This window comes from Astatotilapia calliptera, chromosome 6 (assembly GCF_900246225.1).
Source record: "Astatotilapia calliptera chromosome 6, fAstCal1.2, whole genome shotgun sequence".
In the NCBI taxonomy this organism is placed as follows: domain Eukaryota; kingdom Metazoa; phylum Chordata; class Actinopteri; order Cichliformes; family Cichlidae; genus Astatotilapia; species Astatotilapia calliptera.
This window is the reverse complement of record NC_039307.1, coordinates 14,042,742-14,060,691: the sequence shown is the minus strand read 5'-3', so window position 1 is coordinate 14,060,691 and position 17,950 is coordinate 14,042,742. Positions and strand designations below refer to the sequence as shown.

Here is a 17,950-nt window from a genome sequence, read left to right as displayed (position 1 = left end):
ACAAACTTGATAATTCCCCAATTCTTTAGTCATGATTTCCTATGAAGAAATTCAGATTTTGACAGATCAAACCCGTTTTCCACTTCACCTCACTCTTAAATGACTTCAGGTCAGGATCTTGTTATTGAGGGTTGGTTTTTTTTCCTTCTTTACATAGTAGAGTTTTAACTTTTGGGCTCCAGTGACAAACTATGTTCAAGATCACACTGATGTTCACAAGTGTTTCTGAGACCATTCAATCATTTCTACACTAAAATCATCTCTTTTTTTGGTTTCTTTAAAAATGCATTTCGCCGTCATGGCCACTCCTATTGCTTTTTGGCCTCATCCACGGCATACAGAGATTTCACCAGATTCCTCGAGTATTTGAATTTAATTATGCACAAATTCTTTACTATTTTGTCCATACAGTCTTGCAGAGTGCTCAAACCCTCCCTATATTTGATCAAGACTCAGTCTCCTGGGGATGCTTTATAGCCACCCATGTTACAAACATTAACATCATTAGTTGTGAGATGTTCTACAAACTCCTTTTTCCTCCAGGCATTTTCCAGTCTTTCTTTGCCCCAACTTCCGCCTTTCAAACATGTGATTAAAAAGTATGATATGATTTTTTAAGACTATTTTTTATATGTAGGCTTTAAATTATTTGTAAGTCATTGTTTTTATCCCACTGGATGTATTAAATATGTATAATCAGTGTAGTATTACTTTAAGTACACTGTTTTTATAACATTTACATTACATGAATACACAATAGTGCGTGCAGATCTCACAGGCTCTTAAGTTTGACATGAGGTTTTCTTTCAAAACCCAAATAAATAACTCGATTATCAGCATTGCCTGTCATACTGTACAATTGGTGTAAGTGTGCTAGTCACTTTTTAGCAGCTGTATGTATGGTTGGCCTGATATTGTACTGTGGTTTAGAGGTGATGGGTAAACAGAGACTACAGCAATAAAACAATTAAATGGTCCAATAACGGCAGGCAGGAGGTTTAACTGAGCATCAAACACAGGGATTGAGTCCACAAATGGTGGACTGGCATATGCAATGTGTTTGAATTTACAATATGTGTCAGCCAGTGGACTGAATGATGCTTGTCTGTTGCTATTAGTCCTTCGAAAGCACATTCAGGGTAGGGACACAATGCTGCCATGTTCACACATCTATAGCAAAAGTAAACAGATTAATAGAAAGTCGAAAGTTATGGGTGTATCCTTTGAAAAATGAATCCTGACCACTGCAGACAAAAGTGGAAAAAATATTTATATGTAAAAGAATAAAATCCAAATTCTATTATTTCTTTTCAGAGATCTGCATAAGCACAAGCTTGTGCTGTTGGACATACTAGAATGCACTCCTGAGTCCTCCTAATCCTATCTAGAATTACTTCCAGTAGTTGGCATACTGTTTCTAATGCATTGCATTGCATTACAGGAGTGTCAACTAATTTTTGAGCGCACAACTTTATTAAAGTGATCATTAAGTGGAAAAGAGATGAATTCAAAGCCCTTAATTGATAAACATGAGTGGTTACTATGGTAACGTCGACTACGTAATGAGCTGCTGTTTGCAACAAGTGAAAGAAAGAGCGGTTCTCTTCAAAACAAACGCCTGTCAAACTCATTTGGCAGCAATATGAACGAAAATATGTCTTGTGCAAATGCCCTGTAAAAAGCCTGAGTAAGGTCTACCGACTGTGCATAAAAATCTTTAAACTGCTCTTTTACTACGAACACTTACTGCACTTCACGTGGAAAAAGCACAACAATGCCCGATAAATCCGCTACAAACTGGAGACAATATTTACAAAACACGTGTTTGGCTACAGCGTCTCTCTTTGTACAAAGTTTCATTAATACGCACACATTTTTGGGGAAAAGGTGAATGAATGAATATAAAGTAACAAACGCTTTTCGTGCATCCTATTTCTCGGTGCGTATGAAAAGAAATCCAAGGCAGCGCGCGTGGTAATACCGTGCACGAGAGCACGAACAAAAAAATTTATTAATTACAAATTAATAACAGAAATGTGCTGATCCTTCAAAAGTCAAAAGCACGAGAGCCGGTTAAAGCGTGGAGCAGATTTGCAAACCAGCGATCAGGAGCACGGGGTAAACAAAGGCCCGTTTCTGAGTGCAAGCTCCATTTTGAACAATGCGGCTTGGTTTCTGTACTGAGCTAAAAATATAATGCACACTTTAAGTACTGCAAAACCCGGTTTCCTAAAGTGCGTGCACCTGCAAACGAACTTACCTGGGGTGCTCCCGAGTGTGCTGTGGCTTCTAAAACTACTCTCGGTACAGTAGCTGGCATCATCATCATCTGGTAGTTCCTCCACATAGTCAGAGTCGTTTCCCAAGGCCTCCTCTTCTTCAAGATCCGACGAAGGGTTGTCGTTCAGGAGTTCATCTTCGTCTGATCTGTAGCTTAAATTATCATCCTCCTCGTCGCTGTTGTCGTCGTAGACCACCTTGGTTTGAGGCCGCCTCACTCCGCCTCTACTGCCGCGGCCGCCTCTAGACCCCCTGCCTCTACCTCTGCCTCCTCTGCCCCGCGATGCAGCGGTAGCGGCGGTGGTGGAGGCTCCAACTTTCCTGCGGCCCCGGGACGAATGAAAGTTCTCTCGACCGGAGATTTCTGTATCTACCTCCACAGAGCCAGTGCCACAAACACCCCCACTTGCACCCCGTCCCCGACCCCTTCCTCTGCCCCTTCCCCGTCCACGCATCCCTCTACTCCTGCCGCCTCGAGAGCCACGGACTGGCCCGGGTGAACCTTCCCGCATCACTGCTGCTTGTTTGGGCGGCCTTCCTCTTCTCCCTCTCATTGTGGGAGAGAGTATCTTCTGTTCCGCTTCAATCTCGCTGCTTGAACGAGCGACGCACACCGGAGAAAAACGGGGAAGAAAAGGCCAACAGATCTGGCGACGGTTCCAGATAGGTCCCCACCAACCCCCAGTCTCTATTTGTGAGCGGAAAGCTCAAACTGAATGGCCGGTGTCCCGCTCTGGGTCGCCTGCAGACGCCATTTTTCTTCACCACTCTCCCTCCGTTGAAAACACAGCAGGCCCCAAAACTGCGTCAAGTTAAAACTCAGGTTAACAGTGGCTCAAAGCAGACGTAGAGCGCTAGCTCCTTCAAAATAAAAGCAACTAAAAGCAAAAAATTAAAACACTGACTATATACCCAGTTGAACAGAGCAGAGCAGCCGTTTAAAATGCAGAATATTATTTTTAATGCCACAGTGGGAGGCCATACATTTAAAAAAAGAGATTTAAGCGATTTCGCCTTAAGGACGTCGCTGTAGCATACACGGAAGTGATAGCGTCATTCTCGAACTTGATCTTAGCAGGCCTGAGTCTATTCGAGATCACGTGACTCACTATTCCACAATAGACGAAATTGCCGTGCTAGTTCATAAAATTGGTTATCCATGCAAAAGCTGTCCGTCAATAGTACTTTATTAGTGTTTGGTGCTTCTGTTGTGTGGTTTTAATCTCAGGTGGGTTGAGTGCACTCAGTAAAACATAATAATTCATTTTCGGCCCTGTCGCCATCGTCGTCACTGCAAAGCGAGGCGAGAAGATAATGCGTCCGACATTAAGCTCTTGTACATGGACACAAATATGCGCTCATTAAAGTTAATACCACACACCAATCACTTTGAAAATACCACGAATGTGTGAGAGCAGCTGCAATTTATTTAAGATACGAATGTATATTATATAACTTTAAAATCGTTACGCATTGTTTGCCAGTGTAGTCAGTTAACTTAAAAAGTAGTAGTGCTTATTAGCCTTTAAAGTATGTACAGTATGTACAGCGTAATAGTTGTAACTTGTTACCCTCTGGGTTGACTTTACAACTTGTATAGGTTAACTTGATTTTTTAATCTTTTCTGTCCGTTTTTTCTGTCACTTTGGATTGCTAATTCACCAGCAGACGGAACATAACCTTACCGCAGAACGGCTAAACATACAGAAAAGTGTCTTTTTTACCTCATATTATCCTGTAATACAAAACTCAACTAGGCAATAGCTACGTGGTTGTGTAGTGTGATATTGGTTCTAATAGACATGTGTGAGTAACGGTTGTCGTGGCCGAGTGGTTAAGGCGATGGACTAGAAATCCATTGGGGTCTCCCCGCGCAGGTTCGAATCCTGCCGACAACGAATCGTTCTTTTCTTTCACCACGAAGATAAGTTTGCGTTGATTATTGGCGGGAAATAATGGAAACACCAATCGATTGCCCTCATCTAGATTTATTCATCTTTACTTTTTAGCACCACATTCATTGATGGAAGAAAACTACAATTCAACTGGAGTTTCACTCAAAATCTTGCTAAATGCTCACCCTCAGTAACAGCCATAACAGTTTTCTTTTCACCTACTTCCACATACAGTACATTATATATATTTATATATTTTAGTACACTTAATGAAAGTGATATTTTAATCTTAGTCAAAATGAACACTACAAACTTTTAAACCTAAAACTTTAATTAAGCTGATATCTGACAGCAGCTTTTAATAAAAATAAAGACAAATGAATTCACATGTGTTCATCATCTTTTTTAATATTAAACATAAAAGGTTTTCACAACAGTTTTCAGCTGTGTAATGACACATACAAAAATAAGTCATCAACTCTCACAGTTCTAAAGGCAAAGCCCCAATATTAACATTACAATCTCACACCATACTGTTGCATGAGGTGGCTTCTGCATTAAACTTTTACAAAACCAGAAATTAAGCGAATTGTCAAATATTTTGACGACTTAAACAAGTTAAAACATGGTTAAAAGAGAGCCGCAACTTTTTCCAAGGCTTACACATCTGGATAGCAAACGTCTGTGGCAAAAAAAAAGCACTCAAGAATAATAACCGTGAAATCATTTTATCTAAAAGGTTGGAAGAAGATGGTGTTATGAATGATTAAAATTATTTTGTACACATTCTAAAACAGCTCAATGATTTCAATGGAGTACTGTCCGATGCTCTCCTTCGCCTTCATTTTACGGAGTTCTTGAAGGCTTCCCTCAATTTTTCCAAGCTCAGAAACCAGTCTCACCTGAGGATACAAGAAAGCATTTTTTAAAATAAGCTTGCAGTAATAAGCACAATGCTGACACACAAAATAGGTATTATTAAAATTAACATGCAGCTGATTACTGAGCAGATAAAAGGAATAACTGTTTGTTACCTGAGATTTAACAAATCTGTGGAGGTTCAGCAGCAAGCCTTTAGCTTCTGGAGTCATTACTAGCACCGTAAAATGAGCATCCAACAGCAAACACACCCAATCCATGATCTACAATCAAACAAAGCAACGCACAATGAGCATTTCTTTTTCTTCTTTTCTTGTTTTGCTCCAACAGGAAAACCAGATTTTTTGCATTCAATAATTTGTGTACAACAATTTTGTGCCAAACTCCAGTAAAGTATTTTTATTATTCAGGCATAAATAATTACAAGCGCAATAAAAATCGTGCGTCTCCAGTGATTGCATTTCTTTTAATCTCTCTTGTAAATGTTTACACTGCGTGTATGTGCCGTGGGAGAACTAACCCACACCCAGGTGAAAATAGGTCCACAGCATCCATACAGGAAAATCTGTCAGCATGGTTGATAAAATGTTTTTTCTGTCACTTAATATTTCTTGGCGTACAGATAATAGCTGCACTGACACAGCTGCAAGGAACCCTGGCATTATTGTTTTTTATGTGTTGAGTTCTAATAAAATGCAGTCTGAGCTTCATCTAAGTCGTATTTATAAGCAACCTCAATCTGACTAAACCAATAACAGTCAATTTTTTCACATCTTTATTCAACAAATGAAATAATCATCCACACTACAGGTTGGAAAACCTAACTGAACCTCTGTGCTAAAGATTTCTTTAAAAACTATGTAAAGGGTGGTTGGTGGGAACAATACCTTTATCACAACAACTTTTACAGGGCCTTGGGAAGAAGCTTTAGAGAAACATTAGGAGTGAGGCATAAATAATTTCCAAAGATGTGAGTCTAAGTACTAACAGTTGCTCTCAGTGACACATTTATAGGAAAATTATTACATTTATTATGATTTTTAATCATTTCCCTTTGAGGTCTGGACTACAGGCTGGTAAAAACAAAGGTTATTCACAGGCATTTAGAGGCTCCTGGGTTTCTTAAGTAGAGGAGAAAATGCCAAAGACCCTGAACAACTCTACACCATCACCTGTTTCACCCATCAACAGAGGGAATACACAGATTTCATGCAATCCAGTTCATCTTTTTAAACTCAAAGTATCACTATTTAAATTATTCAGACAAGCTGATTTGTCAAAGCTGTTGCACCAATATTTAAGGTGCGCTGACGGATTCACTCATGCAAGAAAATATCTGACCTCTTTCATTTTTTTAAAATTTTTTTATAGTCCACAGATGGAGACAAGTAGATGGAGATAAGACTGGAGAGACAGCTGTCTTTATAAACCCTAAATATAATTGTGGTATTATAGTTGACCGACATATTGAAATCTGCCACCATTAGAATTGCTATTTCTCAACGGCAACACCAAGGCTCAATTCACTTCTATACTTCAACAACTACGGTGCAGTCCATTTATAGAACATGAGTTTGTGGTAGAAATTTTCAACTGCAATGCCCCCTCAAGTCGGAGCAGCCCCACCAACCCCAAATCAAGACGGCAGTGGTGCAAGCAAAAGAAATTGTTAAAAACTGTGTGCTAACCAACTAAACAAATTGTATTTTTTCTTGCGTTTACAACTAGGCTGTTTGAATGCTCTCGTGTCATGAGTGGCATCACTCCTAGCTTCGACATCCGAGGCAAATGAGCCAGGAGAAATATTCTCCAAATGCTGCGGGTTAGATTGTGATAATGTTTGAGGCTGATCTCATTGCAGGTTTGCTCACATTTCCCACTTAAATCAATAACACAAAAATTTCCCCCCCAACTGACTCACAAAAGAGTACTTATTTTTCCATTCTGCCCATTACTGCTTAGATTTAATTTAATCAACCAATCGTGCTTCTTTTAAAGAATGGATCATACCAAGCAATGGGTCAACACCTCGTCATTAAGATACAACTTTTAGCCCCTTAAGCCAAGACAAAGATGTCTAATCACACAATTAAATGAAGAAATAAAGTTTGGAAAGTTTCACAAATGCCAGCTAGACATTTGTGGGATGGCCTGAAAGGTGCTTTTCATTTAAATCGGCCCTAAAAGTACTGATGAACTGAAATGATTTTGTGGGCAGGAACGATCCAAATTCCCTCCTCGTGCTTGTGCTGTAAAGTGCTCCATGAAACACCTCCTTCCAATGGAGGTTCCACAAATTGCTAAATTCAACAGTTTGGTAAGCAATTTTTAGAGTGCACTGAGTGCTTACATCAAGTGTTCAATAAACTGTAACTTGGAAGACTGCATGTAAAGCAAAGCCATCCTAATTGCTTATTTGGACACAGATACAAACCTGACTCAGACTTGGTGATCTAAATCCCTCCATCTGTGGGAAAGCATCCTGGGAATATTTTAGGTATAGAAATTGCAGGTACTGGAGGAAAAGCTGGTTGGAAGAAAAAGAAAATGGCAAATATCAGAGTTGTTTGGGATTAAAGCACTGTCTAGTTTTTTTTAGAGAAGTGGAATAATTTGATAGCAGTTACTTACCATGACATGTTGAGAGGAAAGATCTTTTAGGTGTGGGAGGAGAAAGGTGTCACTGTACGGTGTCTGCAAGATCTCATTTCTATGCAGCTCCAGTTAAGACCCAATACTTTTAGATTTTCATGCATTTTTACATTTAAATTATTACACAACCACTTTGCAAAACTGCAGCTTAACTAACAACAAAGACTGTCGGATATTTAAGCTGAATGCAAGAAGCTGTGAGGACAACAGAACAGAATGGTGACGATGTCTGAGTGCTGGGAGGATACATTAGAACAGCCTTGTGTAATCCCACTGGACAACTGAGTTGTGAAGGAGCTGAGGCCTTCTTCTTCACGTCTTCAGCTCTGGTCTGACGGTCATTGACGACTGACGAAGTGGGGCTAAAACCATTCTGCAAGCCAGCCTCTGCACGATCTCTCGTGATTAGGTTTTCCATAAACTTGACGCTGTCAGGCTCCAGGCTCACCTTCTCTGCATCAACATCTGGTATACTGCATGAAACAGAACAAAAACAACTTGCATTAATAGAACATAATGCTATGTCAGGCCACGAATCAGATTATTAAAGGGAACCTATAATCCCAATTCCCATCTCTAAGTTTAGATTCTCGTACTCCACTAGGGTAGCTATGCATGATTCACAGTTCATAATAATCATTTATCTTATGCTTACCCGCAGCGTTCTGAAATGAGACATTTTAACTCCTTGCCCTTTGAGGCTACTTTCTTCAGACTCATTGCATCTCACAAGCAGGCTTGAATGTCAGGTGGGTGGAGTTTCTCTGCTTTTAGTGAGAGGTGTGTGGCTGAGATGGCCATGTTAAAGTCACCTGCATTTGAGATACACTCACCAGCCACTTCCATACATCTAAACAGCCAATCACTTGGCAGCTGCTCACTGTATTTAGGCAAACATACATGGTCAAGAAGACTTGCTAAAGTTCAAATGAAGCAGGTCATCAGGTCAGAATGAGGAAATCATAGCTTTGCTGTTATACACAATGCCGTTTGGATTTTTTTAATGCATTTATTACTTCACTATAAGATGGATTCTAGGGCTGGGCCATATCATAACATTCAGGGTAATACCAGTATAATGTTGGGCAACGATAAGAAAATGAAATATCGCGATAGAATATGGGTAAAACGCGCATGCGCAGTGCCTTTGTTTTCATACGCACATGGCGGAAAAAGCATGGCGGTGATGGAGAATGAGAAGGGCGAACGCAGATCGTTGAATGAAACAGATGAACCAGAACTGGTTTGTAAAAAATGCTGCAACTTCAGTGGTGTGGAACTGGTTTAGCTTTCGTCCATCAGACACACAACAAAGCACTATTTTTGGTAGCGCATGCTAGCGAGCAGGTCGTTATTACCGTGTTTTTTGGAAAATACGGCACACTTCAAATCAATCCTTTGATTTTTCTGAAAATCGACAGTGCCCCTTATAATCCCGTGGGGCTTATGTATCAATTCTGGTTGTGTTTACTGACCTCGAAACGATTTTATGTCGTACACGGCGCTTGAAAATCTGTCAGATGTTTTAGTACGACTTTGCTAAGCTACGAACCCGCACCGCTTGATGGATTGTTGGAGCATTACGGCTACCGTAGACAGGAGCCTCGCGGAGTGATACGTACTGTGCTTCGACATAATATTACAGTGTTGTGTGTGCGTAACCTCTTTTAAGTTTTGTGGATATTATACATGGTTATGCTGAGGATATGTCGGCAAATTTCCAATGGAAATGCCTTTTGGTTAAACTGTCAGCAAGGAATTTGCATTTGCACTGTTGAATTTTTATATAACTTCATAAAAAACAGCTGCTTCTTTAAGTGAAAATACATTGATGGGTTTTTTGCACTAATAAAGTTGTGGAGTTGTAAAGTGTTTTGTCTAGTGTCAATTATATCGTCAGTTATATCGTTGTCGCAAAATTTTCAAATGTATATCGTGATAAATATCTTTGGTCATATCGCCCTGTGCTAATGGATTCTATGGCAAAAAGCTCAAACCATCTCAAATTGGTTTCTTTAACATGATAGTGAGTTTACTGTACTCCAATGGGCTCCACAGTAACCACAGCTCAACCCAACAGAACACCTTTGGCATGTAGAGAGACAGGATGGATGTACAGCCAACAAATCTGCAGCAACTATGTGATCCTCTTATGCCAATACGGACCAAACTCTCAAAGGGACATTTCCAGGACCTTTTTGAATCTGCGCCACAAAGAATTACGTAAGGCAGTTCTGAAGGCAAAAGGGGATTCCTGGTACTACTTTGGTATACTTAACAGTGTCTCCAGTGAGTGTATATGTGGCAGAGATAAGGACAAAGTCCACTTTAAAATACTACTGCAACTGTATGCATACCAAAAGTAAGAATACCGTTAGCATGCAAAGGACACTGGCAGATCACTTACTGTCCATAAACTGGAATTTGTACATAAGTTGTTGCACAGTTAAAAACAGCCTGTCTTACCTGATGAATGCCTTCAGGCAGGCACAGGTAACAGCTTCAGGAATGTCAGGGAAGAACTGCAAGCAGAGCTGACACAGGAAGTAATCCTTCTTCTCAAGGGCCAGAAGCACAAGGTCAGGACACACACTGTTGAATGCAATGACGGCACATAGTTATATTCAATTGCTCACTCGTTGAATATTTCCATCTGTATGCAAGAAAACAGTTTGGGGTTTCCTTCATGTTTCCCACATTAGAGTACAAACCTATTTTATGGTACCTTATTAAAAATGTAAACTACATTAAAAGAATATAAAATAAATTCTACACACTAAAAGAGTTTTGAGAGTCAATATTTTTTCCATCTACCTTATCTCACTTGCCATACATACCTGTGGCAAAGGCACCGAGTGTGAACCAGCTGTGCCAGCGTGCTAGAAGAGTAGAAGGCTGGATCGGCAAGACTCCGGGACACGAGGGTTAATGCAAGCTGTCCCACTGAGGGCTGCAGGTCCTGGAACTCTGCCCTGGTCAGGAACCCCTCCACCTCTTTCTGGATCTCTTCCACTGGTGCTGTCTAAGAGGGAAAATAAATATATTTTTTAAATTCAGAATTGTTTGGTATAATTCTGTTGCGCTGAAGCATACAGAACGAAAGCTGTGTCATAAAAATAAGTCACGTTTTTACCTTGATGAGCTCTAATACTTGGTCAGTTGTTAAATTAGTTGTTGACTGGGACTTACGGGTCGTTCTCTGTATGGAAAAACAGAAGAATCAAATTAAGGATCTACCACACAACACTGGTGTCTCACAGATAAGTTTAATAAATAAATATTACTATATTTTTTCAGTAGTTCGTAATATTTCTTCTTACTATTTAGAGTACCTTATTTCAGTAATTCCAAATGTTATGCAACATTATTTTTTCTTTTAATGTCATTAGAGATTTAAACAGAACGACAAAGAAACATGTTTCCCATTATCATATTATATAACTCTTTTATATAAAGGTTTTACAAACAGGAACAATGTTAAGGCTTCTGCCATAAGCCGTTCGTCTCTGCAAGAGTGTGGACAATGACAAACTCACAGTTCGCAAAAACACTTATCCAACTTACCGTCCTCCTCGTTTCTGCAGATTTTGAGGGCTGAGCTTTTTCACCGTGAAGAATGTTATTCCAAGACGGCACAGAATTCGGAGTCTTCGACTCTGTGGTTAAAAAACAAACAAAAGAGTATTGAGTGAACACAATTTCTCATGTAAAAATGGGAATCAGAGATATAATTTTGAGTCGAGCGAGAGTATAACATGTTTGATTCAGCTCACCTTCAGTCTTTGTATGTTTTAATTTTCCCAGGGCAGAGGCAAGAGAAGATTTGGGGCACTCGAAGGGTATAATGGAGAGGGTTTTCCCATGTGGAATAAATACCTTGTTGGAATAACTCCAAAGCTGTATGAGAGACAATAAAATCAACATAAAGATGATGCAGACATAGTTCAAAACTGTTGCTACATATTTGTGTCTAATACACTGGTTTTAAGATTGTAAACTGCTATAAAGTTGTGAGAAGGGACAGTGAGCCCCGTCACAGTGGAGTGCAGACACAGTGCTCTACCAAAGTCATACAGTCCTCCATCAGCACCCAGCAGCTGGAAGGACAGGGAACCTTGGCCCACACTTAATAACAATGAAGCCTGAGCACGTGTGATTGCTGTCGTGTGAGTATGAAGTAATCAGTCACTTTTAAAGATTAGGCTTTACTATTGTGAATGATGACTTAGCACTAATGTAAGTCACAATTTCTGAGTAGCATTATTGCTTTAAAATTTATTGCTTCATCCTAGTCAAAAACCAGGACAGTTAAATAAATAAACAAACTTTATATTCTGTTTGGGTCAATGCATTCCTACCTGTCCGTAGATCTTTCCAGCCATCTCTTTTCCAGCCTGAAGCGTCTGAAAGTTGGTATTCCAGATGCAAAGAAAGTCTAAAATAACACAGGCAGAGAGACATTCAGGAACTACAGACACCCAGATCAGATACTTCATTTTTGATCTGACAGATATCTTTTAGGCCAGAAAGCTAGCATGTTAACCAAGCATTCATTTCAGTTCTAATAACTTCAACCTGCGAAACCACTTCAGCTTCAGAACTTTTCTTTAGCCACTGAATAAAATCCAGACACTAGAAACCACATTTAGGCCAGCTAACCCATTATTTACTATATTTAATTACTTAAAAACAAAGGGCAAAACAACATAGCATCAAGTGATAGCTGTTTACACCGCTATTACTATTATTTGTGATCTTGGCAAAAAGAGAAGAAATAACTAGCTAAGACTAAACAAGCAGAGTTGAGTTTTACGTTTTTTTAACTGATTAACTAAGACATAAAAGACAAGCAGGTAGGAAAATAACAGCTCTACATTTCATCAGTATGATAATGTGAAACTGTGCTACTAAAAAATAAAGCCGCTGTTTCCATGCCAACTCCCTACAAGGGCTTACTGAAAGCCTTGATATATAAAAGACTAATTTCAAGAGGATTTGCCATGCACAGTATGGTACTTGTAGAGGAGTTAAAGATCTTTATTTTAGATATTGTAATTTAACAGCATTTACCTTTACCACCTCCAGCAGAGGGATGTGGAACCCCAACAACAGCTACATGGGCTTCATCCAGAGCCATGGCCGACGCTGCCTCCAGCTGGCCATCACCAACAGGAAGACCCAGCAGCAGGCTACGGGGCAGGGGTAAGGCCTGGACCCCCTCTTCAGTCCCGAGGCCCCGCACGGAGAGCACACTCTGGTACACGTGACCATTAGGGTCTAAATGTGAGAGAAATGTTTAAACATTAGCAATACTACATACTGCATACCTCACCAACTGTGTGTTTGTGTAATTTAGCTTCATACATGTAGAGTGCACCACTTATTTACATCAGATTATCAAACTGTGAGCAATTGGAGAAGAGTGCATTCACAACTAACTGAAGTGAGAGAGCAAAGGGGATCTTATTCACAGTAGTGGACCTTCACTACACGTCTTATTTTAAACTGCTAATCCTTCAAAAGTGTCCCAAATCAGCTCAGCAGTACTGTTCAGAGGAGGGGGACTAGGGGCCTTTTGAGTACAAGTTTAAACTTAGTTACTTAAGGGATGTCATTTTTTTTTAAAGTCACATTTTTATAATTGTTGATGACCCTGATGAAGGAACACAGCTGTACGTTTTTACACTCCCACCCCCTGTAACTGGCTTACAGTGCCAGTAATTATCTTTTCCAAATTCCATAGCATATGGCCTCAAGCACCAACATTCAAAATGTTCTGACAGGAAAGTGTGGCTTACAGAGATAAAGGAGGCAGATGTGCTTATCCCTGTAAGTGGCAGAGAAGCTCAGCGGGGAGAGACCAGGTTCTTCTCTCTCAAGCCGGTACCTCTGTACAGAGTTAGGGTTCAGTCTCTGCAAGTAGAGAAAATGCTCTCCTTTCTGCGGGGAGACAGTGACAGTCATGTTGGGCAAAAGCAAGGACATTAGCTGTGTTGCAAAAGCAATGAGCACTTAAAACTAAATCCACTTGAAACTTTTAGCCCATCAAGTATTTTACCTGTTCAGTTGTGATGATGATAAACTGCTGGGTCTCTGCCACTATGATGGTGCTCCACCTGCAGAGAAAGAAAAAAAAAAAGGGGGGGGGGGGGGGGTTAAAAGTTAACATGTTGCACTCAAGTACAGCTCTAGAATAAGGTCAACATAAAGTTTGCCAAATGACATCGACCTGATGGCTTCTTCTTGAGCTAGCACCTCCTCTATGGGCTGCTGCGGAGCAGCAAGGAGAGAGTCCAGCAGTCTCACAGCTCCTCTCTGAAACAAGACCACAGGCTCCCCTCCATGTGTACAGTGAACCTTCCAGACATCTGAAGAAACCTGGAGAAAAAGCACACGGAAAAGGCAGAAGTGTTCACGTCTGTCAATAACACACTAGTTAATTCATTATTTTCAGGTTAATTGCTCTAAATACCACTGAGAATTTTAGGAGCAATGTGCAATTTAACATCATCAGCAGGTCTACAGTGGTTCTTATGTGTTTTGTTGCTCTCTCCAAGTCTTAAGTACATCAGACAGGCTCATACTGTCAATCTTTTTAAATCTTATCTTAAAACGCATTTTTATTTACTGGCTTTTAATACAGCATGAGAGTTGTTTGTTAATTCATATTTGGTGTTTGCTTTTAATACTCTAAGTTGTTTTATTATGCACGTTGTATTCTTGTACAGCACTTTGGTCAACGCTCCTGTTGTAATTAAATGTGCTATATAAATAATTAAACTATTAAAACCAGTCTTGCTGTGGAGACGGTGAGCAGTGGACTCTACAACAATCTGTACTAAAATATTTACACCAGTGGAGAGGAGATACCCTTAGAGCTGGGATTGTGTGTTTTGTTGTAGTCTTCATTTCTGTTCTTGGTGGTAGAAGCGGGGTGGCTGTCTACTGTCTACATCAATGTATATGTTCGGACTTACTGTTGCTTTGAAGGCTTTGTCCAATAGTATGTCATCTTCCTTCCAAATTCTTATCACCTTAAAGAAACAACATCAAAAACATTACAACATGAAAATTTATTCTGAAAACGCAGATCACTGGAGACATCTTTGAACTGATCTCATATACGAAATACAGATACTGCCTATTGAAAGAGGGATGCACATATATGTTGGCCGATAGACTTTTTTTTGACTGATACTGGCCCTTCACAAAATAAAATAGTGTTTACCTATTGTGCCTATAGTGACTGATTCTGCTCCCAAGTCGATTTTATAGTAACTAAATGGTTGTTCTTGATAATATCCACCCCTTTTCATCATAGTACACCTAACTGTCAATGGCTGCTTTAGCAGGATAACGCCCCATGTCACAAAGCTGAAATCATCTATAACTGGTTTCTTAAACATTACAGTAAGTTTACTGTACCCAGTGGGCCACACAGTCACCTGATCTCAATCTAATAAAGCACCTTTTGACTGTCATGTTTATACAGACCAAAACCTCTGAGTAATGTTTTCAGCACATTGTCGAAGAATTAAAGTAGTGCTGAAGGCTAAAAAGTCTCCAACTTTGTATTAGTAAGATGTACCTAATAAAAGTGTCCAGTGAGACACTGCAGCAACCAAAGCAGTCACCAAAGCCTACCTTGTTGTCTGTTACTGCCACATATTCGTTGGTTTGTGAGTTGAAGACTGCCGGGCACGTCAGTTTTTGTCCTTGTTTCACTGTCCAGCTCCCCAGCGGCTTCTGGTCTGACACCTTTCAGGCCATAAAACAAAGGGATAATTAATAAAGAGGTGATGTTTCACATAGCTTCTATTTAGCCATACACACGCAGTGCAGAGTTATGTAAAGACTGTTTGCTACAACCACATCTTTTACCGCTGTGAACGGATCTCAAAAGACTTGATAAAGATCTGATAGACAGTTTACCTTATTCAGGACACACACAGCAGTAACTTTAGCTATTTTAACTACACTGTAATGCGTTTAGCTTATCCAAACAACGAGGCTTGACACGCTCATTCACGTTGGAGAAAACGAGGATAAGACATGCAGCCTTATTGTCAAGCCGTTTTTATCGCATGCAAAACAACGAGTTAGCCGCTGAAGCTGCCCCCCCCCCAGAGAAGTCACATTTTAAAGGTATACACGACTTGTGATGTCTGTAGCTAACTTTAGCAAACATTTGACTGTCATATTCGAATAGCAAGTTTACAAAACCAATGTAAAACATTTACTGCCGAGTTTCACTTAAAAGACACATAATAAGATATAAGACAGCTTTAAATGCATGTTCGGTTTCGTCTAACGCTCTGGTTCCAACGCTGCTGGCCAGAAAACCGGAGGATGCTAACACGAGTCGCACTGATCAGCTGGCCCAGGTTAGGGGAGCCTCCTGAAAGCTAATTTTAAACGTTACCTTGTACAGAGTCACTGATCTGGTTGAATCCGTGACCACGACATGATCGCGATCTCTCTCCTCTTCGATCCCTTGAATGCCTGAACTTGACAGATTTTGATCTGGAACAAGCCCACACAACGTGTATCCTTCATACAGCGCTGCCATGCTGGACGAGAAGAACTCGTTGGATCTCGCGAGAATACAGATGAACTGACGCACCGGATCCACGAGACTTCTGTCACTGCGGCGGGATCTTGTTTTGCGCCCCCCCCAAAAGAAAAAAAAAGAAAGAAATAAGAAAAAACGAAAAACTTAATTTTTTTTAAAGTTTTGAGACATTTGAAAACACTTTTAATATTTTTTTTTACCCAATGATTAATTTTAGATATATAGAACTTATTGGATGAGGCTTTATTTTGAACACGTTACGATAATACAAAAACTAAACAAGGAAAACGGTAATTAAAGAAGTAGAAAGAAGTCCTCATCCTACTCCTCACCAGTCATCACCTTTCTATGTCATGTCATATCACGAATTTGTGTATGTGCTTGTATATAAACACGTGCACACATATTTTGCAACGTTGATAATATTACAATACAATACAATACAACTTTATTTATATTGCACATTTAAAACCGAAGGTACACCAAAGTGATTCAGAACAAGGTTAAAAACAACAGATATAAGACCATAACAGAGTACAAATAAGCTAACAAATGAGAAACGCTGGTTAAACAAAAAATGCACATAAAATAAGAAATAAAACATCAGAGCATAATTTAGAAGATAAAATCACCGAGTATTCAGAAATATAAGGTGGGGGTATTGATACAGTGGTACATCAAGAGAAGATAAATAACGTAGGGATAAAATATAGGGAATCTGCACTAACTAACCAAAAACGCTCGGTCAAACAGGTAAGTTTTTAACTGTGATTTAAATAAATGGATGGAACCAGAGGTGCGAATAGAAGCAGGAAGATTGTTCCAGAGGCTAGGCGCTGCAGAGCAAAAGCATGGTCACCTCTGGTATTTAGCCGGGATCTAAGCTGCACTACGAGTAATTGTCCTGATTGGGGATATATGGACTAAAGAGTTCAATGAGGTAGCACGGCGCAGTATTGTTCATGATTTTAAAGGTAAGCAACAGAATTTTAAACTCAATGCCGTGTTTGACAGGGAGCCAATGCCAATGATAGTGAACATTCATAAGTATTGTGCCAAACCCCTGTACAGTGAAATCGACAGGAGAGAATCTGAATATGTTTTGCTTCTTATGTATATTCTTATGTATATATTTTATTGCTATTTTCATCCTGTTTAATCAATTATCACTCTCTGAACCAAGAACTGAAACATTCCTGACTTGCATTGCAATTGCACACACCTGCTGCTATATATATATTTTTAGTATTCTTTTAGCACTATTTATATTATTATATTACTATTTATTATCTTATTGTTAGGGCTGTTTTTGTTTTTGTTGTGCATCTGCACCTTATTGTTGTCAATGCCTACGCATTTTTTTGGGACAGTGTGAAACGTAATTTCAATTCCTTTGTATGGCAAGTACATTTGAAGAAATTGACAAATAAAAGTATTCTATTCTATTCTATTCTATTATTATCACATCAAGAAATGTATTTTTATTAAATGTATCAATTTCCACACCATCTATGTGCACTTGTACATCATTCTTACCGAATAACAAATTTTAGTTTTATGTAGATTTAATGATAATTTGGTCCTACCAAACTACTTTTTTTCCACATGTTTGAAGTGACCAGTTCCAGTGACTCTTTTTCCCTAGAATAAAAAATATTTGTTCCATCTGCAA

General features: G+C 39.5%; 2 protein-coding genes and 1 non-coding gene across 9 annotated transcripts in view; 1 reads left to right on the top strand and 2 right to left on the bottom strand.

The window, feature by feature from the left end:
- Positions 1–3,075, bottom strand: part of LOC113023948 (nucleosome-remodeling factor subunit BPTF) — a 56,788-nt gene extending 53,713 nt beyond the window's left edge. For all 7 annotated transcript variants that reach the window (XM_026170443.1, XM_026170445.1, XM_026170444.1 and 4 more), the window contains exon 1: positions 2,261–3,075. In XM_026170443.1, coding sequence (XP_026026228.1) covers positions 2,261–2,834 — 574 coding nt within the window. In that variant the 5' untranslated portion in view covers positions 2,835–3,075. The remainder of the gene's footprint in view (positions 1–2,260) is intronic.
- Positions 3,076–4,096: 1,021 nt separating this feature from the next.
- Positions 4,097–4,178, top strand: trnas-aga (transfer RNA serine (anticodon AGA)). The gene has a single exon. It is a non-coding gene; the product is annotated as a tRNA-Ser (tRNA).
- A 379-nt stretch (positions 4,179–4,557) lies between these two features.
- nol11 (nucleolar protein 11) lies at positions 4,558–16,348 on the bottom strand. The gene is made up of 18 exons (XM_026170442.1): positions 16,129–16,348; positions 15,351–15,464; positions 14,684–14,740; positions 13,936–14,084; positions 13,765–13,822; positions 13,505–13,646; positions 12,777–12,983; positions 12,065–12,141; positions 11,480–11,603; positions 11,271–11,362; positions 10,840–10,905; positions 10,544–10,728; positions 10,173–10,298; positions 7,955–8,179; positions 7,686–7,764; positions 7,489–7,581; positions 5,210–5,317; positions 4,558–5,077 (listed from the first exon to the last, which is right to left on the bottom strand). The coding sequence occupies exons 1-18, from the start codon at positions 16,273–16,275 to the stop codon at positions 4,964–4,966; spliced, it is 2,163 nt and encodes a 720-aa protein (XP_026026227.1). The 5' UTR covers positions 16,276–16,348; the 3' UTR covers positions 4,558–4,963.
- Between the last annotated feature and the right edge of the window lie 1,602 nt (positions 16,349–17,950).

Bases quoted from the DNA above. Each gene is read 5' to 3' on its own strand.
- nol11 (XM_026170442.1), bottom strand. From the start codon at position 16,275: ATGGCAGCGCTGTATGAAGGATACACGTTGTGTGGGCTTGTTCCAGAT. The intron at 14,741-15,350 runs GTAGGCTTTGGT...TGTTTCTTTAAG, and splicing joins TGGCAGTAACAGACAACAAG to GTGATAAGAATTTGGAAGGA. The intron at 13,823-13,935 runs GTCGATGTCATT...CTTTCTCTGCAG, and splicing joins GCTCAAGAAGAAGCCATCAG to GTGGAGCACCATCATAGTGG.